Here is a 26,663-nt window from a genome sequence, read left to right on the forward strand (position 1 = left end):
CGCCCTCCACTTTGTCCTTTTCCTCCACCAGACTTTGGTTGGTGGATTCAAGGGTGGAGTTCGCCTTCTTGAGATCGGTGATTTCCTTCTCAAGGCGCGCCTTCTCAGTTGCTAGGCTCTCCTCAGCTGTTTTCTTGGAGCTTTCAGCTGCCTGCAGCGCCTTCTCCTGCTTCTTCGCATCCTTCTTTAGCTGGGAGACCTCCTTCTCCAGATTCGTAAGGCGCGTCTCCTGAGCCACTTTAGCATTTTCTCTGTCCATATTGTGGACCAACATCTCACAGCTGGCCTTAAGGATCCATGCATCCTTGTCAGCCTCGGACTTGACGCGCCATGCCCTTAATTCTTCGTCCGAGGCAATGGACGCGCCTATCTCGCCCAGAGCCCTGGTTGAGAGGCCGGTGGAGGACTTTTTCAACACCCTCTGCCTTTTCGAGACCCTAGAGTCCTCCAGCGTGGGATTGACCTTGTCGCCCTGCTTTTGGGTGTCGAGGGCAGGCGCGCCCCGTTTTGATCCTGAGGGTTGAGAGGACGCGCCCTCACCAGTGTTGAGCTTCGTCCGGTTGAAGAAGGCTGGAACGTTTGTCATGTCTGCATTATAACGATAAAAATGTGTTAGTCGCATATAATTGGTAAAATGATAAGCAAGTTAAAGCAAGTATAAGGAAAGAGTAAGATATGCGTTAGAGGAAAATATGTAAGAATAGGACGCGTCCTCAAAATTATAGACTCCCATATGGGGAGGACGCGCCCTGAAATACCTCTGTCAGATAAATCATCAGGGCTTGGCTCCCTGGGGTGTTCCCTAGAAAATCTATGCTTTCTATCTCTGAGAGGACGACCATCTCTGAACACTTTAAACCCCACTTTGGTGCCTATGTTGGGGGAGAGGAATCCAGCCCTAATGAGGTTTGGGGTGGTGACAAGGAGTGTCATATTCTTCCTCTCATGAGGAAGGTTCAGGATGTGCTGCACCCTCTCTAAAGCTTCATCCTCTAGGGAGGGCATCCCACGCTCGACTAAACAAGATAAGAAATTAAATAAGTAAAGAGATAGCTACAACTGTAAGGACGCGTCCTCTAAGAAGATGTGCTAACCTGGAGACACATTGAATTGTGTCCTAACCCTCTTAACGTCATAAACGTAGAAGAAAGGCTCTTTCCACTTTTTGATGTGAGAGGCGCGCCCTTCGCTAAAGCCTTTGTTGTTGTGTTGTTTTCTGACCACAAGAAAGAAATAACCCATGGAACTTCTTGTCAGACGAAAAAAATAACTCAACTCTTCCATGGAGGGCGCGCCGTATCCCTCATCTTTGTAGAGGATAAATAGTCCGGCCGCCAGTTTATAAGAGTTTGGGGATAACTGGATAGGCGCGACATCGAACCATTCGCAAATGGCCTCAAAGTACTCATGGAGAGGCGCGCCCACCCCTAAACTGACATGTCGGGGAGTCAGGACAAGGCGAGGAATCCTGCAGTTTCCTATATCGAAACGATGAGCCCTCATCTCCTCGAGAGGCACCACGGCCGTCCCTTTTTGCTCATAATAGGCCATTGTCCATTCCAACTCCTCCCAAGAGAGAGTTGAGGATTGGTCTACGCAGCTTAGCTTTCCTTTGTTTTTCTTTATCTCCTCGACCATCTTAGAAGAGAGTTCCATATCCTCATAATCAGACCAACTCACGTCCTCTTCCCATTCCTCTATTTTTGGATGAGAATAGGGTTCAGGGGAAGGTGGAGGAGATGGGGGGATCCTGGGGGCTCTGCTTTGGGACGCGCCCTGGGAGGACTCTTCATCAGCTGTGTCCTCACTGGCTTGGTGGGAGGACGCGCCTTCTTCCCCCTTGTCTGAAAGCTCGTAGTTTAAATCATCCTTGTCGCTAGACGAGGAAGAAGAGGTGCCACGCTCCGAGGATGAAATGATTTGATAATATTTTCCCTTCCCCTTACGGGTAGGGACAGACGCGCCCTTAGGTTCCTCCAGCCAGTTCTCGAACGAAGAGTCGTAGTCAGAAGGGCGACCACAGATGGTTTGTGAGATGGTGACTTCGTTTGTAGGAGCATTGGGGGTGATGGCATGAGGAGTTGAAGAGTGGGAAGACTCCATATCTCGTATAAGATTACGAGTGATTCTTTCTTTGTCCTCCTCAGAAAGGATGTAGGATGGACGAGGTGGTGATGGAGAAAACACCTCTGGAGGAGAAATGGAGATGCCTCGTCTTTCTAAGAAATTTCTGAATGGATGGAAGGGTGGAGACGCGCCCTCGCCTGCCAGCTGAAAGAAAAGAAGAAAGGAATCATGGCGCGCCCTCTCGGTAATAAGATTGAGAAAATGGACCAAAGAGGGGTGCAAGAAAGAAGAAGGGTTTGTGATAAAAGGAAAGACGCGTTGTGTGTTCAGGACGCGCCCTCCAATTAGTTGGAAGGATTCTCGAGAAGGGGAGCCACAGGGGAGTGTTCAGTTTAAGAGACATTAGCCTAAACTACAGGAGGCGCGTCCAAAAAGGGAGGACGCGCCTTGAGCCTAGAAATGCGAATTTACATTCTACAAACACTTTTATATAAAACTAGAGCGGATCAAACGGATCCAAGACGAGAAGATACAAACATATATACATATGCACATTTGAAGAACGCGAAGAACATGGAGGTAGTCGAAAGGACATATGCTTAGATCTACTAATTAACTCGGCGAAATCTGACGAAAATGGATGGAAATCGTACCTTGGTAGATGGGGAAGCAATTGGTTGAGTTGAAATCGCAGATAGTGGCCGGAAAATACGATGTCGTGCTCGGAAAGCTTAAATCGCCGGAGAGAGAATGGCAGTTGCGTGAAATGAAGAAGACGAATGTGAGAAGGGGTATTTATAGGGAAGAAAGGGACAGCTGTCAGTTTGAATTTCAAATTAAATAACGGGTGGAATGTTGGACGAGGAAGGACGCGCCCACTAGGAAGGACGCGTCTTGTCAAAGGAAGAAGTGCCAAAGAACTGGATGAACAGCAAAGCGACAGAAGATGTGAAGATTCCCCTAACATTTTAATGATAGGAGAATCTGGGGAGTACTTGTTGTAGCCATTTTTGTATACCAGGTAAAGGAGAGGACGCGCCCTCCCCAGACATGGTCCGGGAGGTGCGGTCTCTTGTCCAGGAAGAAGAACATGAAGACAAGGAAAGGGAAGGACGCGTCCTCCCGAGAGAGGCGCGTCCCTTGACCTAAAAAGGGACATAATTATGAAATACATGATGAGAGAGAGAGGATGAGTGAGTCTCCGTGACGACCCTTCCGAGGGATATGAAGACCAGTTACCAAGCTCATTTGGTAGTTATCAGGCTCATCTGATAGTTATCGGGCTCATCCGGGCATGATCTACAATCCTCAATCCTGCTATCTGCCGAGTTAACCCTCGTGTGGGGGCTTGAGGTGATCATGGTTCTTGAAGGCCCTCCGGGGTAATCTGAAGGCCGATCATATGTCTGAATCCTGTATTCTGGTGAGTTAGCCCTCATTGGGGGATTGAGACGATCGTGTAATTTGACTCCTTGTCTACTTTGCCTGAAGATGAAGACCTCACCGGGAAGTGAGGACATGTCCCTGCACCTTGAGGGGTTGGTCATGGCTTGCCCAGATAACTTCTCCATAAGAGTCGTGGTAGATGCTATCTCTCGTAGTGGAGATATCGTTGAATCCGTGATCTATTTGGATTAGGAGTCTGAGGTGGTCATACTCAAGACTAATTCTAACAGGAGTAGGACTCTCCAGGATGGGCCTTCGGCCTATCTCCGACCTTATCGCCAAGAGGCCTAGTCCTGATCAAACTAGGACTCCTGGTTCCATAGAACTACGTATGGCTTGATCCCCTATATAAAGGGGTACGTAGGCACATTAGGGGGATATATCGAGAGTTGTGAGAACGAGAGCAGAAATATATTCCCTTGATCTCAGCCACCCTCAAACACTCAAAACCACCGCCCACGGCGGATTTCCGTCATATAATCACCGTGAAACACCTTATTCCAGCAACGAACCTCACGTTTGTTGATTCACCAAATTCCTCTATCAACAGAACATATTCTATATTTTTATAGGGCGAAGAAGTATAATTCAACAATAATATTCTCAGTTAAACATAATAATAATAATAAATTAAATCTAGTTAACTAATTATTATTATTATTATGCATAAACATAATAATTTATCAGGATATAATAAATAATAATAATAATAATAATAATAAATATAATAATAAATTATTATTATTATGTGTAAGCATAATAATATATTAGGATATAATAATAAATATAATAACTAAAATTTAACTAATTATAATTATTAAATATATTACTTTATTATTTTAATATAGGATATGCATTTTTACTTGTATATTACATATAAATTAAATCTAAGTGGATGCAGGAAATGTGATTTACCAACGGGGGAGTGGGTAAGTTACTTCCTGTATAACGTAGGTATTAGAACTTCCTGATGAATTGTATTTCACGTGTATTTGGTAAACCAAACAACAAGACAGGTTATCACTTCCCGTATTTTGAATAGCTGCATAAATTTCTGTCAACCAAACGACCCAAGTTAAAAAAAAGTTCTTACACATGGGCTTGCTTGGTTAAGTAAAAAGAGGGAGTTTCAATCCAATAGATTATAATAATAATAATTCATTTATATTGTTTGTATTATAAATTTATATGCTGAAATTCAAAATAGGAAAATTTTAATCTTTGCAGTAAATATATATAATTAGTTTAAAAATAACTTCAATTATTTAATTATTATATTATTAATTATTGTACCTTATAAAGTATAATTCTTAATAATTTTTTTCGACTTCAATTGTAAGTTGGGTCGGATAAATAATGGACAAAGATAGAGCCTAAACTAGAGAAATTTATGAATTGAACATCACTTTTGCATATAAATAAAATCCTTTTTTTAAAACTTAAAAAACAAAAATAAAATAAAAAATAACTTTTTCCGGTTAAAACACTTACACCTCCTTCCCACCCATTTCTTTATAGCTTTATTTTTGAGTGTCACATCCAATTTTTTAAATTTCAAAATTTATCAAAACTAGTAGATGGTCCCATCGTTCCCCACATTTCTTTTCTTTTCACATTACTTTTATTCAACTGTCTCCCTCTTACACCTTAAAAATCAACGGATGCTATCATTTCACTCATTTTTCTTTTTCTTTTTTATTATTTTATACATATTTTTCAATTTTTATATCCAAATTATATGTAAATAAATGACGGGAACGGATGCAGGATAATTTTTGTGATATAACGCCACAGTCAGAACTCACAAAATGTAATATTTAGGACAAGGCTGGAGAGGAGATGAGTAGCAGACTAGCAGGTGTCCTGTACAAAATGTACTGTGTGACGAAAAAAGCTTTTGATGCGGGAGAACAGAGGCTTTGTAGAATTTTTACTGTTTAAATATTTTTAATATCTTAAAAAATATGAACAGGCTTACAACATTTATCAGTCTGAGTTGACTTGCGAGCAAGTGTGATTTTTTTGACTTGATTTAGCCGTTTGGAATCGAATCTTAGTTGGCCTACACGGTTCCCCATGCTAACTTTAAATAAGTCTGTTAATAACGGCCCAGTAAATCTTTCGTAATACTCTCTCCGTTTCAAATTAGATGTTTAACAAAAATGGATGTTCACAAGTTAATTGCATTAGATGATTAAAATATGTGGAGTGAGATTGATCTAGAAAATATAAGTAAGAAATATGTGGAGTAGAATTGACTTTGGAAATATGATTTTGCATTGAAAGTTGAAGTTTTGAAACAATTTTTTTTTGTAAGTGGACATGTAAATTGAAACGGAGGGAGTAGTGTATATATTTCGGACTCAACTAAATTTTGATTAAATTTATGGACTGTTTTGGATTACTTTTTTTTTCCAGATGAATTTAGATTTCATTTCAAATGCTGGATTTGGTCAAATGATGTGTATATACAAGAATTTAAATTTTATTTGAAATCCAAAATAATAACAAAAAGTTTAGAATTTTAAAATGATATCTAAAATCATAATTTTGAAATGGAAAATTTTAAAAGGCATATATGTTTCCAGACCCAATCTTATATATTTTATGTTCGGAAAGTATATAACCTCTCAGAAACCTCAATAAACATACATACTCCAAATATTTAAAAATATTAATTCTGATAAATGATTGTCTGGATCCCTAATTTAATAACTCTTTATTACAAACAAACAACGAACGGTTAAACGCCTATAAGATGACTTTTTCTTTTTTCTAATAGCTTTAGGCGTCATATATATAAACTTCTGTAAGGAAATTATAGAAATAAGTATAACAACGTCGAAATGTAAAGAAAGTGAGTACAATAATGAATCTGTTTGATAAAAATATATACTCCCTCTGTCCCATTTAATTGTATACGTTTCTTTTCAACTGCTCGACACGCATTTCAATACTCTTATAAAACATAGTTCCGTAACTTATTTTTGAGATTTTCTTTTTCTGAATAAAAATATAACATCCAAACTTTGATTCAAAAAAAGAAAATTTTAAAAATAAATTACACAACTACATTTTACAAGAGCATTAAAGTCCGTGCCGCGTCCCCGTCCCCCAATGTATACTACTCAGGGGGACGGAGGGAGTAAGTAAGATAATGAGTGTACTTGATCTTTACTGTATAGATTCTTATTTTATTAATAAAATATAAATAATAAAAATATTGGAATCAACATAGAAAAATGTACCAAAAAATATCGCGTGAATAATATTCATTAAACACCTTTCATGTATCCGCACCCTACTATAAATACTGAAAATCAACGTTTGCCAATAAAAAAACATTTGAAATTTTTCTATTTTTTTCTTAGAATTCTAAAAAGATTGAATTTCCTACGCGAGGGAAATTCTTCTTTCTTCTTTGAACGCATAAGCGTGTTTACATAAAATTTCTTGAATGCGTTTTAGTCAAAAATGCCCATGCTTACTATTTTAATTTTGTAAGTGCATGTTCAAAAAATGTCTTATATGATACCTAAGTTAAATTTAGGATATTTAATAAAAAAAATTGATAAATGTTCTAGTGATATTTTATATCAATAGAACGATATCTTCGAATCTTATTTTTAAGACATCTTTTCTTATACCATCCTATATTTTGTAATTAATTATCGGTTTCTTTTTGGTGTACTTATGGGCACATGCTAAACGCGAAAATTTTGTGTTTAGATGATTTTGATTGGCCCCTACTTCTTGGCAATGATGGACCCCTGCAAATATACCAACCATACCAATCAAAATGATCTGAATGCAAATGCTAGACAAAATCATTAATTATTTTACACATTCTTTTTTTTTTTCAATCTACTTTATGTTATCCTTTAATAATGAAAGAACATCTTTAATACTAAAATATTAAATATATAATTGAGATAAATATAAATAAATTTAAGTAAAATATTGTTAGACTTGCTCCAAATGCTTGCTTGCTGCCTTTAGTTATACTCGTAGTTCATTTCATAGCTTGAGTTCGTTACAGTTACGTCATGATTTCGATTCCTGCTGGATGCATTTAGAACGTTTAGTCCAACGCTCTCTCGTACTTGTACATGGCCCATGAATTCAGGTCATGTAAACTGCAATTATATTTTTCGCTACATCTTTAAAGATAAATGTGCTTTTCTCGAAGGACAAATCCCTCTCCCAGGCAACTTGAGTTTATATTTGTTCCACATTTTTAGTCACCACCGGCTGATTCTTATGGTTAAGAGAGGAATCTGGTGATAACAAAATTCAGGGAGGGTTGCTAGAGTTTTCTTGCAAGATCGAAGGAGTATTTGTTTTTGCAAGGGTTGTAACTTATCCCGAAACAATGTGCCTACGTACCTTATTTATAGGGATCAAGCCAGAAGTAGTTCTTAGGGAACAAGTAACCTAATTAGAATAGGTTTCTCATTCACTGACTCCAGCAATGGGCCACCGTCTTAGATCAGACGGATAAGGGCTTCTCGAGCCCAGCTTCCTACAAGGAGCATGGTACTAGGTGGGTTGACCAGTTCTAGCCCACGTGGACCTCCTCAGAATCGGCTGTATGGGCTAGCCCTCCGTCCTCTCTTACGGCGAGGCTGAAGGTGGGCCTGGGCCCGTTATAAAATAATAACCAGGCCTGATAATCAGGCGTAATTAGTCCTTTCCGCTTCGGGGGAGGAAGATGGGCTCTGGGCGAGGACCCAATCACAGAGGACGAGGACCTGTCGAGGACCTGGGCTGCTAGATACTAGGCCGCGGGTCCTGACCCAAACCAAAGGACGAGGATGATGTATCAGGCGAAGACTCGGCTGAAGACCGGATCTTCCTGACACTGGCCTTATGTCCTAGGCCAGACTGAGGACGAGGACTCAGCTGGAGGCGTTGACCTTGAAAATGGGCCTTCCTGTTTATAAGACGAGATTTGCGCAGTCATCTTCCGAGTTGATATTTGGGCATAACACTTATAATATCCATTTTATTCATATCAACACTATTACTAGAATAAAAAAAAGGAAGCGAATCTTTTTCATATATCACTTTCTCAAAATTTTAATAATAAATAATACACATATTAAATAAGAGATATATATATAAAATTATATAAATACATCTATATTTAGTTACAAAATATTAGATTCTTTTGTTAATTTTTTTAGAATTACTTGATTTTACTTTTTATTATTAAATATCTTACAAATAATTTAAACGCATAAATATTTATTTTGGATTATTAATATTGCTTCGACACATTTATTTAACAGAAATTAATACTATCACATAGTTAAATCAGTAACTTTGATTGGTATAATAAACGACCTAGGGAGGTTGTTAATCGAATTCGGTAATCTTTATTACACTACAAGAAAAATACCGCAACCACCTAAATGTGATTGTTTTTAGCTAAAAGCGAACATAAGGGTCTCTTTTGATTAAAAGCCACCAAAAATAGGTAAATATGGGGTATCTTATAAGAGAGTCGTTTTTATCACTTTCGGTCACTTTTGTATAAAAACTACCGTTTTTTGGTCGTTTTTATTAAATTTTAGATTAATGATTTCACTTCTATTTTTGATGAAAATTTGAATTTTCCGCCTAAAAGTATTAAATTCTACTAATATTGGTAGAATTTAATAAATGATCATGATTTCTTCTGGTCGCTTTTATATGGCTTATATAAAAAAACATCTGCCTATTTTTTTCTACCTCTTTACTGATCATCATACCAATGAAGGAGATTATTAACAAATATCATAAACTTGCCACAACCTTAAACTTAAAATCATTAATCAAAAACTCCCTCCGTCCCATTGGGTTGTTAACGTTCACTGTTTGCACACTTTTGCAGGCTCTTGTAAAGTATAGTTCTACAATGTCTTTTTAATTTAATTATTTTTCTGAATAAAAGTTTAAATATTAAACTTTTATTCAGAGTTTTTTTAAAAAAAAAAAAATCATGAAACTGTATTTTAAAGAGGTTTTAAAAAGCGTGCCAAAAAGTGATGTTAACAATCCAACGGAACGGAGGGAGTGGAACATTCCATAATTTCCAACACAGAATTCCATTACAAACTACAAAAAGGTAAGATAATTCGATATTACTGTTACATCCATACCACAAAAGAAACTACAAGTCTCATTGATAATTTAGAAGTTAAATATCGTACATAAAAGAAAACAAAAGTAACAGAACACATTAACGCAAACAACCACGAATGATTTTGCACCTACACTGTACAAGGCTTGCACTTCAGACCAATGTCTGCGACCATCACATCTGCATGTTATATGATTATTCGATTAAACAAAATCAACTCAATTACGAATATGTATACCATAAACTATGTATATCTTATATTTCTACCTAAAATAAGGATTATGAGGTTGAAATAAAATATATATGCTGAAAAACTAAATGTGATTTGTTTAATTCTAGCCTTATTCAGCCATACAACCCAAATATGTGTTATTTATAACCAAATTTAAGCTTTTTTAGAAATGTTTACAATCAGTTCAACCTAGTTTGCTTCTTTTATAAGTTGAAACACGTTCCTTTCAGACTTATTTTCTACCACATAAAACAACCACAAAATAAATGGAATGTCAAAAGAAGAAAGATAATAAAATTTCAGATAAAAAAGTAAACATCTAGAGTAAGTGCAAAATTCCCTTAATCAGAGCATCATTGAGAATTTGGATTATATGTTAGATCAAGTGTCCGAACAAATACTTACTTGGAAATGACTCTTTACATCATCGTTAGTAAGATCATCAATATGCATAAACTCTTTAATTTTCTTCGTAGTTGCTACTACATGAGAACAAACAAAAAACAATCAGATTAATAATGTATTTTATAAAAAAAGACATATTTACGTTTACCTTTAGCACATACCTCATTTTATAATCTATTTTCTTAAAGTGGTATAATTGTATGTATGCATATTTTTGTTTATTTTATATTTAAATTTAGTCTAATTTATTTATAAGAGAAATTTAAGAATTAAAAAAAATTATTTTACAAGACTAAATTTTTTTTATTGTAAACAGATTTGTAAATAAATATAAATGTTGTTTTGAGAACACTGGAATAAAGAGCAGTACTACGTTTGTATGTCTGCAACTGCTATTTCTTAATTCAACTGAATGTCAAGTACATGAATATAAACTTACAGATAGAAAATGCATGCTAAAAACTAGGAGTGGGCACATGGGCCAAACTGATTCCTACAAAGACTCCACGACTAGAATTATTTGAATGATTCCTAAACAAAGCAACTACTATTCTGACTACGTCTAAACTGCAGACAATATTTAGGACAAGTTTTAAATTAAATATCCAACAATCACTCCCGTAATTTCAAACTTGTCCATTCAGATTCTTCATTCCCAGAAGCTTCCTCATCCTGTCAAACTTCACTGCAAACAGAGCTTTTGTCAACGAGTCGGCTCTTTGATTTTCACTGCTAATATGCTTGACTACAATCTCCCCACGCTCGACACACTCTCTTATAAAATGGTAACGTATATCGATATGTTTGCTGCGTCCATGAAACGTTGGATTCTTAGCCAAGTCAATTGCCGACTTGTTATCTATGTAAATCACCACCGGATCAACATATTCTTCTGCAATTTTCATCAGCACCTTACGCAACCATATGGCCTGACAAGCTGCAGCCGTGGCTGCCATAAACTCAGCCTCGCATGAAGACAAGGCGACGCACCGCTGTTTTTGAGAAACCCAAGTAACCAAACTGTCATTCAGATAAAATGCCATCCCCCCTGTACTTCTCCTGTCATCAATCTGCCCAGCAAGATCACTATCCGAATACCCAGTTAAAACATTGTTGCTGCTGTCTTTCGAATACACTAGTCCATACTCTAGAGTTCCTTGTATATAACGTAGAATCCTCTTAGCTGCAATCAGATGCATTTCAGTCGGGCGTTCCATGTACCTACTAACGATTCCCACTGAATAAGCTATATCAGGTCGCGTGTGCACGAGATACCTTAGGCCACCCACCAAACTTTTAAACTTTGTAGGATCAACTGGGGTTCCCTTTTCATCCTTCGTAATCTGTAACTTTGGATCCATAGGAAATTTCGTTGGATTACAGCCCAACATACTTGCTTTCTCAAGAACCTTTCGAGCATACCCTGACTGTTTTAACTGTATACAATCTTCACCTTGTTTTACCTCAATCCCCAAATAGTAAGACAGCTTCCCCAAGTCGCTCATATCGAATTTACTGTTCATCTGTTCCTTAAATTCTTTAATCAAATTCAAATTCGTTCCAGTGACAAGCAAATCATCGACATATACCCCAACTATTAGTGATTCCTTGCCCACTCGTTTTGTGTACACAGCATGCTCGTACGGGCATCTCACAAAACCCAAGCTTTCAAGACAAGAATTCAACTTTGAATACCAGGCTCGAGGGGCCTGTCTCAAACCGTATAGAGCTTTAAACAATCTATACACCAAATTTTCTTGCCCTTCCTTTACAAACCCTTCCGGTTGCATCACGTACACCTCCTCCTTTATGTCACCATTTAAAAATGCTGTCTTTACATCTAAATGATGAACCTCCCAAGAGTTCTTTGCAGCTAGTGCCAACAACAAACGCACTGTTTCAAGCCTAGTAACCGGGGCGAAAATCTCATCAAAATCTACCCCTTTTTCTTGAACATACCCTTTCGCCACTAGACGCGCTTTGTACTTCACAATGTTTCCGTTAGCATCTCTTTTGATCTTGTAAATCCATTTTAATCCAATCACCTTATGCCCAGTTGGTAGCTGTGTGAGTTTCCAGGTGCCATTTCTTTCAATCGACTCCATCTCTGATTTCATGGCTTGCTTCCAAGCTCGATCCTTTACAACATGCTTGAAGGAACTCGGCTCATCAATTCCCATAAGGAGCAACTCATCCTCCAATTCTATTTCTTCTGTGGCATTGTAAACATCAGTGAGTGACCTGAAGTGTTTAGGAGTAGCACTATCATCATACCTTTCTGCATCAGAATTAAATCCACTCGAGGACGACATGGGCGATCTGGGTGTGGTCATTCCACTGTCATTGACATCACTCTGTTGAGCGTATGATTGTTCCGGATTGTCAGTCTCAGTCCAGGGAGTATCCATCACCACAAACGAATCCAACTGTTGAGTCTCAACTTCCTTCTCAGCATCCCAAGACCAACATTTTGTTTCTTCAAATTGAACGTCTCTACTCACATATATTCTGCCACTGTTGGGGTCATACAACCGATACCCTTTAGTCCCAGCCTCCTTACCAAGATTAATTACTTTAACACTTCTGTCATCAAGTTTCTTCATCTGATTTCCTGGAGTCCTCATGTGAGCCAAACACCCAAAGACACGGATGTGGCCAATGTCAGGCTTCGACCCAGTCCAGGCCTCGAAAGGGGTCTGACCTGTTAAAGCACGAGTAGGTAATCTGTTCAGGACATAAATTGAGTGACGAACTGCCTCAGCCCACAAACCAGGTGGTAACTTCATTTGTTTCAAGTAACTTCTGGCCATCTCCACAACAGTGCGATTCCTCCGTTCCACCACGCCATTTTGTTGAGGCGTGTACGGAGTTGTAAAATGTCTAGTAATGCCAAATTGTTCACAGTATGACTTAAAATCATTAGACATAAATTCTCCTCCTCTGTCTGTCCTAAAAACTCCTATCTTTTCTTCACGACCATTTTCAATCATGACATGAAATTTCTTAAACACATCCAAGGCCTCATCTTTACTTTTAAGAATGTATACCCACATAACTCTACTAAAATCATCAACTAATAAGAAAAAATAGCGATTACCAGCAGAAGTCGTTGGAGAGATCGGCCCACACAAATCACCATGAATTAGTTCCAATTTTCGACTTGCACTGTACTGAGCTCGGGTTGGTATGGACTTTCTTGTTTGTTTGGCCATCAAACACCCACTGCACACCCCTTTTGGCTGATTGAATTTTGGAAAACCAGTCACCATATTATTCCTCGACATCAGACTCATTGCTTGAAAATTTACATGTCCCAACCTCGAATGCCACAACCATGAATTTTCTTCCGACTTTGACAATAAGCACACTTGCTTGCACGTCTTTAGGATGATCCTGTACAGTCTATTTGATGACCGCTTCACTTTCATGAGTAACTTTCCCCGATCATCATGAACCCACAAAAATTCCCCATTAATCGTAACTTGATTTCCTTCTTCAGAGATTTGGCCAAGGCTTATTATATTGTTACACAGTGTTGGTATATAATACACATCTTTAAGCATCCTTTCTTCCCCGTTTTTGCACTTAAATATAATTGAGCCCTTTCCTTCGATTTTGACGGTAGAGCCATCTCCAAAACGCACCTGCCCGGTCACTTGTTCATCAAGAGTACTGAACTTCAACTTTTGTCCAGTCATATGATTGCTTGCACCATTGTCTAAGTACCATAAATCTGAATCACTGTCTTTCTCGTTAATAACATTCACGAGTCTGGGAACAACATTTCCTTCATTTACCTTTAATTGGAATCCTTCATTACTGTCATGCTTTGCCATTAGTAATGCTGGTTCTTCATCATCTATCTGCGATATATTGACCTCCTGCCTTTGCTCCTTTCCTCGACGTGGCTTTCTACACTCCGCAGCAAAGTGCCTGTATCCACCACAACTGAAACATTTTACTCGGCTCTTGTCCCTCACCAAACGACCTTTGAACCCAGTTGAGTTGTCAGATCCTCGACTTGATTTCTTTAGCCATTCCTCTCTAGTTAAAAGAAGCTTTCCTTCTTCACTTTCTCTCTTTTTCCATTCTTCTTCAGTCAGCATCAATTGCTCTCCTGTTCCTGACACAGATCCCTTCTGTTTCTCATCATTCATTGGCCCCCTTATTCTCTCCTCATGTGCCTTAAGAGAGCCGATCACTTCTTCTACAGACATAGTGTTAAGATTACCAAACTGTTCCAAAGCTGACGCTATTTGGAGAAATTTTGGAGGAGCAGCCCGCAAAATTTTCTTTACAACATAAGATTCTGCAATCTCCTCCCCAAGTGCTCGGATGTTAGACACGATTCCATTCACCTTCATGTAGAAGTCATCCAGTTGATCAGTATCCCTCATACACAATGCCTCGAACTCTGCCTTCAGTGTTTGGACCTTTGCTGTCTTCACTTTCTCTGCCCCCTGAGACATGGTTTTAATCGCCTCCCAAGCCTCTTTAGCCGTCTTCTTCTCAGCCAACGACAACAATACATCCTCGGGTATTCCCTGATAAATCATTGCCAATGCAATTTTATCCGTTTTACCCTCAACTGCAGCTTTCGGATCACTGGGCTCAACTGCATCCCAAACTCCATGGGCTTGCATATACACTCTCATTTTCATTGACCAAGCCGTATAGTTTCCCTTTGCCAACAACGGGTAACTCAGGCCTATCGACCCTCCTTTCAGCTTGTTCACGTCCATTGTCGCCTTTGACATAAACCACCACACGCACCGTAGCTCTGATACCAGAATATTGTAAACAGATTTGTAAATAAATATAAATGTTGTTTTGAGAACACTGGAATAAAGAGCAGTACTACGTTTGTATGTCTGCAACTGCTATTTCTTAATTCAACTGAATGTCAAGTACATGAATATAAACTTACAGATAGAAAATGCATGCTAAAAACTAGGAGTGGGCACATGGGCCAAACTGATTCCTACAAAGACTCCACGACTAGAATTATTTGAATGATTCCTAAACAAATCAACTACTATTCTGACTACGTCTAAACTGCAGACAATATTTAGGACAAGTTTTAAATTAAATATCCAACAATTTTTAGGGGTGGACAAATATATTAGTTTAGGGAGGGCAAAATTTTATATTTACATAAATATATAGATAAAATACAAATTTTTTAAAAATTATATAGTACATATTTTAACATTATGACAACCCTAGGGGGCATGGTAGCTTCGTCCTCTATGATATTTTCATGTTCTTTGTGCCTTTGCAACTTCTCCGTTTAAGTCTAACATATATACATGGTGCATATATCTATAGATATGTTAATTAGCTACTGAGAAATACTGAGGAGGTGCAGCTTTCAACTGCAACTTCAAATCTTAACATGATTTTAATTGTCTTCTACGATATCTAAGTTTCGACTATTTCTGCATCTCAGTAAACTACAAGAAATTCTGTACAAGGATATAGTCGTATAGTTAAATTTAAGTCATCATATTGTGAACAAGTGGTATATATACAAGTCTAGTATATTAATATACAAAATGATTCAGTGAAACCACTAGTAACCTTCACCATTTTTACAAGCTAAAGACCGTGTTAAACAATAACGAGTTGTGAGTGTCAAGTTACAAATCAATTGCAACTTCGTTTTTAATAATTTTAAGTCAGTCCGATGCCAACGGCGCTGCGGTCTTAAACTCAACCTTCACACACCGAATGCAAAAAACCACTTCAGAAGACATCATATATACATATATTACCGGCAAATTTACGTGCTGTATTAGAAAAGTCGTAAATTATTTTTTTCGAAGTCAAAAATTGTGTATTGATCAAAAACCAGGAAACATTGTACAAGAATTACGGCAACCACACTGCCACGCTATTATAAATCCTGAAGTCTCTGTACACTTTATTGCCAATCTCAAAATCAAACAAAATAAACAGCTTCTAGTACACAATGCATTCTTCTTATTCACTTCCTGTTTTTCTTACCATCTTCCTCGCTACAATATTAACAGGCCAAGCTGTTGTGCCATTGGACAAAAGATTCAGCTATGTTAACAGTGGGCCGCTAGGCGAGTTCAGCGTTGAATTCGGTGACTACCGTCCTTCAAACATTGCCACCTTTCCGTTCATGCTTTGTTTTCAAAACGCCACTCCTGACGCCTTCACTTTAAGTCTCCGAATGGGCAACCGTCACGACGAGTCGAAGATGCTTTGGGTCTGGACCGCCAATCGGGGAAAGCCGGTTCATGAGAATGCCACACTTGCATTCGGTGCTGATGGGAACCTTGTTTTGACGGACGCTGATGGCTCAATTGCGTGGCAAACAGGTTCGGCAAATAAGGGTGTGGTAGGTTGGGAGTTACTTGACATTGGTAATCTTGTCTTGTATGATGCAAAGGGTGCCTATATTTGGCAAAGTTTCGATCATCCAAGTGATACACTTTTGATAGGCCAAGGACTCCATCTTAATGGAGCCACAAAGTTGGTTAGTAGATTGTCCTATACGGAGGATGCTGATGGTCCTTACACCCTCGTAATGGAGCAAAGGCATTTGGCCATGTATTACAAGAGCCAAAACGCAGCAAATCCATTACTATACTACAAGTATGACGAATTTGGAGATGGCAAGGGCGTTTTAGCAGATGCAGTCTTTGATGTCAACGGTGACGCTTTCTACACAAACGAACTCTTTCTTTTATACGACATGAAAAATTCCCCCGCCTCTGGAACTAGATTATTGGCTAGGCCAAAGTACAATTCTACTTATTCGATGCTTCGTCTTGATATAGACGGAAATTTCAGAATATACACCTACTACCCGATTGTTGATTGGGGTGCATGGGAAGTTACATATAAAGTTCTAAATAGCGAAGATGATGTGGAGAGTACTAGCGAATGCAGATTGCCAAAAAGGTGTGGAGCTTTAGGGGTCTGCGAAGACAATCAGTGTGTGGCTTGTCCAACAGCTGCGGGTCTGCTCGGGTGGAGCAAGAGTTGTGCGCCTCCAGTGTTACCACCGTGCAAAGGATCAAGAGCAAATGTGGACTACTACAAAGTGGTGGGTGTGGAACATTTCTTGAATGGATATACGGAAGGAGGGCGTATGAAAATCGGTGACTGCAGAGAAAAATGCAACAAAGATTGCAAATGCTCAGGCTTTTTCTACAGGGAAGAGTCTTCAAAATGCCTGTTGGTTCCGGAACTTGGTACTTTGATCAAGGTGTCCAATCCTTCTCATGTTGGTTATATCAAGATGTCTAAATAGTTCTTGTACACATTTTTATACCAGTGTCCTTGCGTGTAAATAAATAAATTGGATGAGTGGATTAAGGCGTGAATTGTAATATGTGGTTAATTTAGTAATACATTTCTATAATTTTTCATTCTAAAATGATATTGTACTGCTCATCAGCAGGTTGATTTAGTAATATATTTTCATAATTTCTCATCTTAAATATTAATGCATTTAACATGGCTTGAGTTAAAATTAAAGGACCCAATATATTATCTTATATACTGTAAACTTTTTTCTTTTTCCAGTTTGTATCATTTATGTAATAAATTTATAAGCTAAGACTTGTGCAACTACAAGAAAAGCAGCTTATTTCGACCACCCGAATCCGGTCGAAAATAGCTATTTTTGATCATAAACGGTCGAAACTAATTAACTATTTTCGAACGCAAAAAACCGGCCACATATAACCTAGTCGAAATTAGGATCCCGGTCGAAAATAACTATTTTCGACCGCGTTTCGACATTCGACCAAATACGGTCGAACAAATCCTGACGACAATTTGACTTTGAAAATTTTGAAAATTTGGAATCCCGCTCAAATTTTGAAATTACGGTCGAATTTATAATTTCGACCGCTGTTTAAAACTCCTGCCAATTTCTTGCCGGAATTTTGTGGTCGAAATTAATTGATCATTTAATTTTTCCGGTCGAATTTATTTTGCAATTATAAAAATAATTCAATTTGTGCATACCTAGTTTGTGCATACCTCTGCCTACCTGTACAAATCCAAGAATTGAAATATCCAACAAACAATTATTTTAAACCAAATTCTACATCTAAACCCCTTAGACATAAAATAAAGACTTAAGAGGCACACTGCCTTTGCAATCTAAATACAAGTTATATGTTACTTGTTATTGACAATATATATATAAGTGATATTTCCATCACTGGCATCAACCAAAACATAAGTTAAATATTCGTCAAATTCCAGGAAACTACCTCATTCACAGCTGCCTATACTAAGATAAAAGGTATTATAAATAAGCATTAACATCAAACTCCCCTTCGTCTTCGAACCCAGTAACCTCTAGCATTGAAATCTCCTTCCCCTTCTCTACTGGCTCTAGCTGACTAGGTTCCTACTCCTTCCCCACCGGCTCTAGCTGACTAGACTGTTAAAAGAACATAAATTAGTTAAAACATAGAATACATGTTAAAACTGATTAGTTAAAGAAAATAAGCCAATAGTAGTTAAAACACAAAATAGATATAAGCCGAGCAGCTAACTAATCTCGCAGCAAAATACAAAATACATATAAGTCAAGTAGCTATCTAATCTCACGGCAAATATATAACCACTGCTCAAATAGACAAATACAAAATGTAATTAACTAATCGAGCTCTAGTTCTAGTTATATTATCATCATAATGTTAATTTAATAATATTAAACTAGATTCATCTCACAGACACACACATTGTTTCACACAATCAATGCATAAGCAGAGTAGTTAAATAGCTGCTTTTCTTCTGGTCTACACCTTTTGTATTGACTAAACGAAGAGTTTAAGAACATCTGATAATGCCCATCATTTCTTCAAAAGAGGATCTAAAACATAAACAATAACATGTATTTTGATTAATATACATTAATTTAACTTGTTTGTTTGATTAATTAATCAATTTATTAGAAAAAGCTTATTTAAACAAATCTAAATCAACCTAGCCTATTCTCAACTGTACATGGCCCATTTGGTTTAACTTTTAGTGTTTATTGCTTATTAGTAAAAAGTTATATATAGGTGAAAGGTATACAACTAATTAACTAGATGCCACTGCTAATCCACACTGACTGAGTAAAATCATCATATACTAATCCTGGGACTGGCTCAAATAGACAAATAAAAAATGTAATTAACTAATCCAACTCTAGTCCTAGTTATATTATCTTCATAATGTGAATTTAACAATATTAAACTAGATTCATCTCACAAACAAACACACACACACTGTTTCACACCTTCAATGCGTAAGAAGAGTAGTTAATCTCATATTTATTATGTAAGATGAGGAACGAACAGCAGGTGAACAAGTTGGACAATAGAGCAAGAAACTTAATCTTATATTTATTATATTTACTAATGTACTCAAGTTCACTTGATGAAATGATATATGTTGTACATATATTAAAAGATATAGTTAATTAATAAAAATGTCAATGCACAAGCATGAAGAATTATTTACATATTGAAAAGAAGTACTAGTGCAGAAAGAAAGACAAGGATATGGAAAGCTAGGTTTATTGTCGCTAAGCTGGGGCACATACCTCCATAATGATTTGTAATATTTTATTATTAATTTCGACCACATGTTTTCGACCGGATCTATTTTCGACCGAAAACGGTCGAAAATAGGTTTCGGTCGAGAAAAGCGGTCGAAATAAGTCGCTTTTTCAAGATGATTTTGAATTCATCAATAATTAATTGAATAGAAAATTAGTTAATTCATCAATAATTAATTGAATAGTAAATTAGTTAATTAGGAACGTAATAAGATGATTTTCAAGAATCATTATCACTTATATAACCTAACTCGTGAAGATTGTAAGTTAACAGGCCTGATATTCACAATATACACACGCTTGTTTGCTTTGAAACTGGAAGGAAAAACTGATATGATATAATTGCTATTTCTCTTACTGATAACACATTACATGCAAAGAAACTTTAATAGTAACCTATAATAGAACTAACTCCTACAAATTAACACTCACATAGAACTGCTCCATACCTCCTAACTGCACCATGAGTCTCCTAAAATACCTGAACGTGGCAACATGCGTCTTTTTCAAAACAAAACAATAACAAAATATAACTTTAAAATAAACAAGTTTAGATTAATTTTTCAATGAAGATAAAACTTGACCTCCCAGAAAATCTAAACTTAATCAAAGACTTACTCTGGGTAGCACTGTAAATACACCTTATCACTCATCCCAAAATTACGTCTTATTGATTCTCAACATAAGTTTGAGATACATAGAAATCTCGCATAAAGGCACGATCTTAGCCTAATTGACAAAAATAGTTCTAAATGAATTAATTGCTCCCTAATTCTTCTGCTATTAAAATTAGCACTGTTTGTGAGAATTCGATCAAAATCATGATTGATACACGGAGTCCAAATCATTTTGAAGATTTGAACTTACCCTCCATTCAAAAGAAAAATGAAGAGAAGCAATACTTCGAAGATCATAGCCTTTGCCCCAAGCTTTTCAAATTGGATATATGACCGGACATCATACTTTTCCACTTACCACCTCGGTAATACCCTATACCTATCATTGTTTTTGATAGCACAGTCATTGTGCATAAATTCTTTAAAAGTGAAATATAAAAACAAATATCATTTTTGTTTAAATATATGTTATTATTTTTAAATATGTTTGAGTGTAATTTCTGATGCATTTTAATATAGACACTATAATTTAAGAGTATCGCCAAAAAATTAAAAATATGAATCATAACAAATAGGGAAAATAGATTTTTTTGCCACTCAACTTATAGCGTTTTTAGAAACTTACCACCCAACTAATTTATTTTTTCTTTTAGTCACTAATGTTAGGTTTGGTTTTATTTTTACCCACCAACTTAGGTTCGGATTTGATTACTAGCATTATGATAATTTTTTGTAGCATCATTTATACATAGTGATAGTATGTAATATTTTGATGATGTGTCGTATGTTTATATCTTTATATATAACAATAATTATATAAAATGAGCCGATAAAAATTAAAATCGGGAAAAATCGTAATTAGATTCTAAATATTCAATAAATCATGAATATGAAATTAATTACTTCAAACAATTCACCTCCTCTCATAAGATAAAGTGTAATTGAGTGATATGACACATCATCTTTCGCTATTAAAGTTTCAATCGACTAGCTCAGTCTAAGATCTCTTTTAAATTTATCTTCAAAAATTTTAATAACTTTCTTTTATTACAATTTTCAAGATAAATAAATAGAGAGGAAAACTTAATTTTATATTATTATTATTCCCTCCATCCCTCTCATTACTTTACAGTTTTTTCTGCTGCTTAGCACGTATTTAAGACTCTTATAAAACATAGTTCCATAACTTATTTTTGTGACGTTTGAATTTTCATTCGGAAGAAAAAATAAAGTTATATTTGAAACAACATCTTTTAAAGGCCATAAAATGCGTGTAAAATTCTTATCATCCAAGGTAAACGACCTTGGAGACATAAAAAGTACTATATATAAATATACAAACATATATCAAATCATCAAAATATTACAGACTACCACTATATTTTAATAATGCTACACATAATATGTCATGCTAATAATTAAATCCGAACCTAACTTCAATGATAAAAAAAGCTGAATCCTAGTGAGTAAAATAAAAAAAATTATAGTTGAGTGGTAGGTTTCTAAAGACGCAAAGTTTAGTGACAAAAAACATTATCATAATACTAGTAATCAGATCCGAACCTAAGTTGGTGGCTAAAAAAAAACCAAACCTAACATTAGTGACTAAAAGAAAAAATAAATTAGTTGGGTGAGAAGTTTCTAAAAACGCTATAAGTTGAGTGGCGAAAAAATCTATTTTCCCTAACAAATATGATAATTAAATAAAAATAAAGAGTATTACATAAAATTCAAATATTATTAATTGAAAAGTGCTAAAATATAAGAGTATCCAATTGAGAGCCTATAGCGATATACTCCATGATTTTTGAAAAGCACCGAAACATTGAATAATACGAGAACACTGTTCTCATGGATGTCCCCACCTATAATTATTTTCTTTTCTAAAGATTCATCCCATAAAGATACAAGTATTCCTCCACTTCCATCATATAGCTTAAATCTAGCTCGACATTTCATAGGTAAGGTTTCGATTGGATAATCCTGTAAATTTCCAACAAACCCCTTCACAAAACGTACACGATGTTTAATTTGTTTCCCCGCAGGTTCAAGTTTACCAATTTCGGATATCCACTCACAATTTTTACTTTCATGATCCTAAGGTCTTGCATCACTCATTGGTGTATTATAAATTCTTGCCTTCAATTCTGCTTCTTCACTAGATAGTTGAGAACTTTTATATCAGTGACTTGAAATCACTGATGTCGTATTTATGATTTTTGATAAGGTTGTTGGAAAATTCATTGACGTTGTTGATGCTGTTGGTACGTTGCTGGTTGAGGTAAATTAAATGTACCATTAGTATTCTCATGTCACTAAAGGTGTGAGGGACAGTACTGTGATTTTAGCTTTTAGACAAAACTGAGTACTTGCCGTCACTATTCAGTGACTTGAAATCAAAGTAGTTATTTAATATATTCTTAATTCTTAATTAACTGTCCGGTACTGGTGTACTTCATTTAATGCACATTATCAGTAACTTCAAGTCACGGAATGTGTGCACATACTGTGATTTCATGTGTAATTAGACTATCCAACTGTGTACGTGGTACCGGCCTCATCTATAATAGTATCATTATATAAATAAAGTATTCGTTGGTTAATGCAGGAAAGATAATTCACCATTATGTTGAAGTAAAACCAACGACCTATGTAAGTGGTTAATTGAATTCGATAATCTTTATTAAGCGTGTCTTTCATTTTTAATAATTTTAAGTCTGTCCGATGCCAACGGCGCTGCGGTCTTAAAAACTCAACCTTCACACACCGAATGAAAAAAACCATCTCAGAAGAACATCACATATACATATATTACCGGCAAATATATGTGCTGTATTAGGAAAGACGTACACTGATTTTTTCGAAGTCAAAATTTGTGTATTCAAAAACCAGGAAACATTGTACAAGAATTACGGCAACCACACTGCCACGCTATTATAAATCCTGAACTCTCTTTATACACTTTATTGCCATCATCAAAACAAAATAAACAGCTTCTAGTTCACAATGTATTCTTCTTATTCACCATCTGTTTTTCTAATTACCATCTTCCTCGCTACAATATTAACAGGCCAAGCTGTTGTGCCATTGGACAAAAGATTCAGCTATGTTAACAGTGGGCCGCTAGGCGAGTACAGTGTTGAATACGGTGACTACCGTCCTTTAGAGATTTCCACCTTCCCATTCATGCTTTGTTTTCAAAACGCCACTCCTGATGCCTTTTCTTTAAGTCTCCGAATGGGCAGCCGTCGCTCTGAGTCGATCATGCTTTGGGTTTGGACTGCCAATCGGGGCAAGCCGGTTCGTGAGAATGCGACACTTGCATTCGGTGCTGATGGAAACCTAGTTTTGGCGGATTCGGATGGCTCAATTGCGTGGCAAACAGGTTCGGCAAATAAGGGTGTGGTAGGTTTGGAGTTACTTGAAATTGGTAATCTTGTCCTGTATGATGCAAAGGGTGCTTATATATGGCAAAGTTTCGATCATCCAAGCGATACACTTTTGATAGGCCAAGGACTCCATCTTAATGGAGCCACAAAGTTGGTTAGTAGATTGTCCTATACGGAGGATGCTGATGGTCCTTACACCCTTGTAATGGAACAAAGGCATTTGGCCATGTATTACAAAAGCAAAAACGCGGCAAATCCCCTACTATATTACAAGGACGACGTATTTGGAGATGGTAAGGGCGTTTTGGCAAATGCAGTCTTTGGTGTCAATAGCGATGCTTACTACACAAACGACCTCTTTCTTGCATTTGACATGAAAAATTCCCTGACCTCGGGAACTAGATTATTGGCCAGACCTAAGTACAATGCTACTTATTCGATGCTTCGTCTTGATATAGATGGAAATCTGAGAATACACACCTACTACCCGAATGTTGATTGGGGTGCATGGGAAGTTACATACGAAGTTCTAAATAGGGAAGATGGTGTGGAAAGGACTAGCGAATGCAGATTGCCCAAAAGGTGTGGAGCTTTAGGCGTCTGCGAAGACAATCAGTGTGTGGCTTGTCCAACAGCTGCGGGTCTGCTCGGGTGGAGCAAGAGTTGTGCGCCTCCAGTGTTACCACCGTGCAAAGGATCAAGAGCAAATGTGGACTACTACAAAGTGGTGGGTGTGGAACATTTCTTGAATGGATATACGGAAGGAGGGCGTATGAAAATCGGTGACTGCAGAGACAAATGCAGCAAAGATTGCAAATGCTCAGGCTTTTTCTACAGGGAAGAGTCTTCAAAATGCCTGTTGGCTCCGGAACTTGGTACTTTGATCAAGGTGTCCAATCCTGCTCATGTTGGTTATATCAAGATGTCTAAATAGTTTCTGTACACATTTTTATACCAGTGTCCCTGCGTGTAAATTAATAAAATGGAAGTGGATCAAGGCGTGAATTGTAATATGTGGTTGATTTAGTAATATATTTCTATAATTTTTCATTCTAAAATGATATTGTACTATGCTCAGCTGGTTGATTTAGTAATATATTTTCATAATTTCTGATCTTAAAAATTACTGCATCTAACATGACTTAGAGTTAAAATTAAAGGACCCAGTATATTTTCTTATATACTGGGCTTGTTTATGTAAACTTTTTTCTTTTCCCTGTTTGTATCATTTATGTAATAAATTTATTAGCGCTAAGACTTGTGTTTTGGAATTTAAATAGTTGAAAATTTTGTATTTTTGCGTTGACTTAACATGATTGTTTGAAATTTAATTTCATAAAAAGTATTAATCATTTTAGAGATAATTTGTAATATTTTATTATTATTTATCAATTTTTGTTTCATAATTTAAAAAGTTCTAGTAAATTTATATATGTAAACTGACAAAATTTAAAGTTATTTTCCCCTTTGACATGGGATAAAAAAACACTCTGGATAATAAAATTAATAGGGTAATTTAATAAGATATAGATTGGTCCGAATATAAGCCTGGTTGATTATTTAGGTCCGTCAAGTCATAATTAATTATTAAATTCGTCGATAATTAATTGACTGGTAAAATAACTAATTAGGAATCTAACAGGATGATTTTCAAGATTCATCATAGCTTATAGAAACTCTGTATGTGAAAATAAAACTTGATCTCCAAGAAAATCTAAACCTAATCAAAAGCTAGTTCACCTTATCACTCATCCCAAAACTATGTCTTATCTTGTCAACATATATAAGTTTGAGATACATTGAAATGGAAAATGCTTGGGGCATAAAAAACGTGTACATAATGACATGTGGCGGATTTTAATTGGATGACCCCCTGCATTTACACCAACCACCCCAATTAAAACCCACCACATCACTTGCCACATCATTATGTACAAATTTTCTATACCTAATGGATGAGAGGAGTTCTAAATGCATTAATTGCATCCTCTATAACATTTGGTAATTTATGAGAAGTCGATCAAAATCATGGTCGATACATGGAGTTCAAATCATTTGAAGATCTGAACTTATCCTCCACTCAAGAGAAATTAAGGAAGAGAAACATTCCTTCAAAGATCAGGGCCTCTGCCCCCAAGCTTTTCAAATTGATCTATGGACGGACATCATACTTTTCCACATACCACCTGGGAAATACCCTGTTCCTATCAGTGTTTTTGATAGCACAGTCACTATGCATAAATTCTCTAAAAATGAAAAATAAGAACTACATACCCTTTTTTGTATTAATATATATATATATATATATATATATATATATATATATATATATATATATATATATATATATATATATATGTTATTAATTTAAATATGCTGAGGGTAATTTCTGATGTATTCTAATATAGAGCATACTCCAAAAATTGAAAATATGGATCATAACAAATATGATGATTAAATAAAAGATAAAGAATATTATAATATGAAATATAATATTAAAAAAGAAAAATATATGTGCCAACATATGTGGTCAAGTGACCGAGCAGTTTACACACACAAAACAGTTATAATAGGATTGCATGAAGATGCGACATGTTGTCTAATTAAAGAGAATGAGAAAAGCACCTGTTACAATAAGATTGCATGAGGATGCGATATGTTGTCTAATTAAAAAAAATGAGAATGATTATGAAGTCCGGGGATAAATTCCGAGATTTACGTAGATGTGCTTAATAAAACCGGGTTGAGACGTAGTGTAATCAGTATACGATCACTCTTAAATTGT

At 36.3% G+C, this 26,663-nt stretch overlaps 2 protein-coding genes across 2 annotated transcripts; both read left to right on the forward strand.

Annotated features, from left to right (window-relative positions):
• Positions 1 to 16,190: 16,190 nt before the first annotated feature.
• LOC108199168 (epidermis-specific secreted glycoprotein EP1) lies at positions 16,191 to 17,685 on the forward strand. Its single transcript, XM_017366899.2, has one exon. It carries the CDS (start codon positions 16,246 to 16,248, stop codon positions 17,557 to 17,559), a length of 1,314 nt encoding a protein of 437 aa, XP_017222388.1. The 5' UTR covers positions 16,191 to 16,245; the 3' UTR covers positions 17,560 to 17,685.
• A 5,760-nt stretch (positions 17,686 to 23,445) lies between these two features.
• LOC108198985 (epidermis-specific secreted glycoprotein EP1) lies at positions 23,446 to 24,936 on the forward strand. Its single transcript, XM_017366756.2, has one exon. The coding sequence runs from the start codon at positions 23,496 to 23,498 to the stop codon at positions 24,810 to 24,812; it is 1,317 nt and encodes a 438-aa protein (XP_017222245.1). The 5' UTR covers positions 23,446 to 23,495; the 3' UTR covers positions 24,813 to 24,936.
• Positions 24,937 to 26,663: the final 1,727 nt, after the last annotated feature.

This window comes from Daucus carota, chromosome 8 (genome assembly GCF_001625215.2).
Source record: "Daucus carota subsp. sativus chromosome 8, DH1 v3.0, whole genome shotgun sequence".
In the NCBI taxonomy this organism is placed as follows: Eukaryota; Viridiplantae; Streptophyta; class Magnoliopsida; order Apiales; family Apiaceae; genus Daucus; species Daucus carota.

Coding starts and splice junctions, on each gene's coding strand:
- LOC108199168 (XM_017366899.2), top strand. CDS start 16,246: ATGCATTCTTCTTATTCACTTCCTGTTTTTCTTACCATCTTCCTCGCT.
- LOC108198985 (XM_017366756.2), top strand. CDS start 23,496: ATGTATTCTTCTTATTCACCATCTGTTTTTCTAATTACCATCTTCCTC.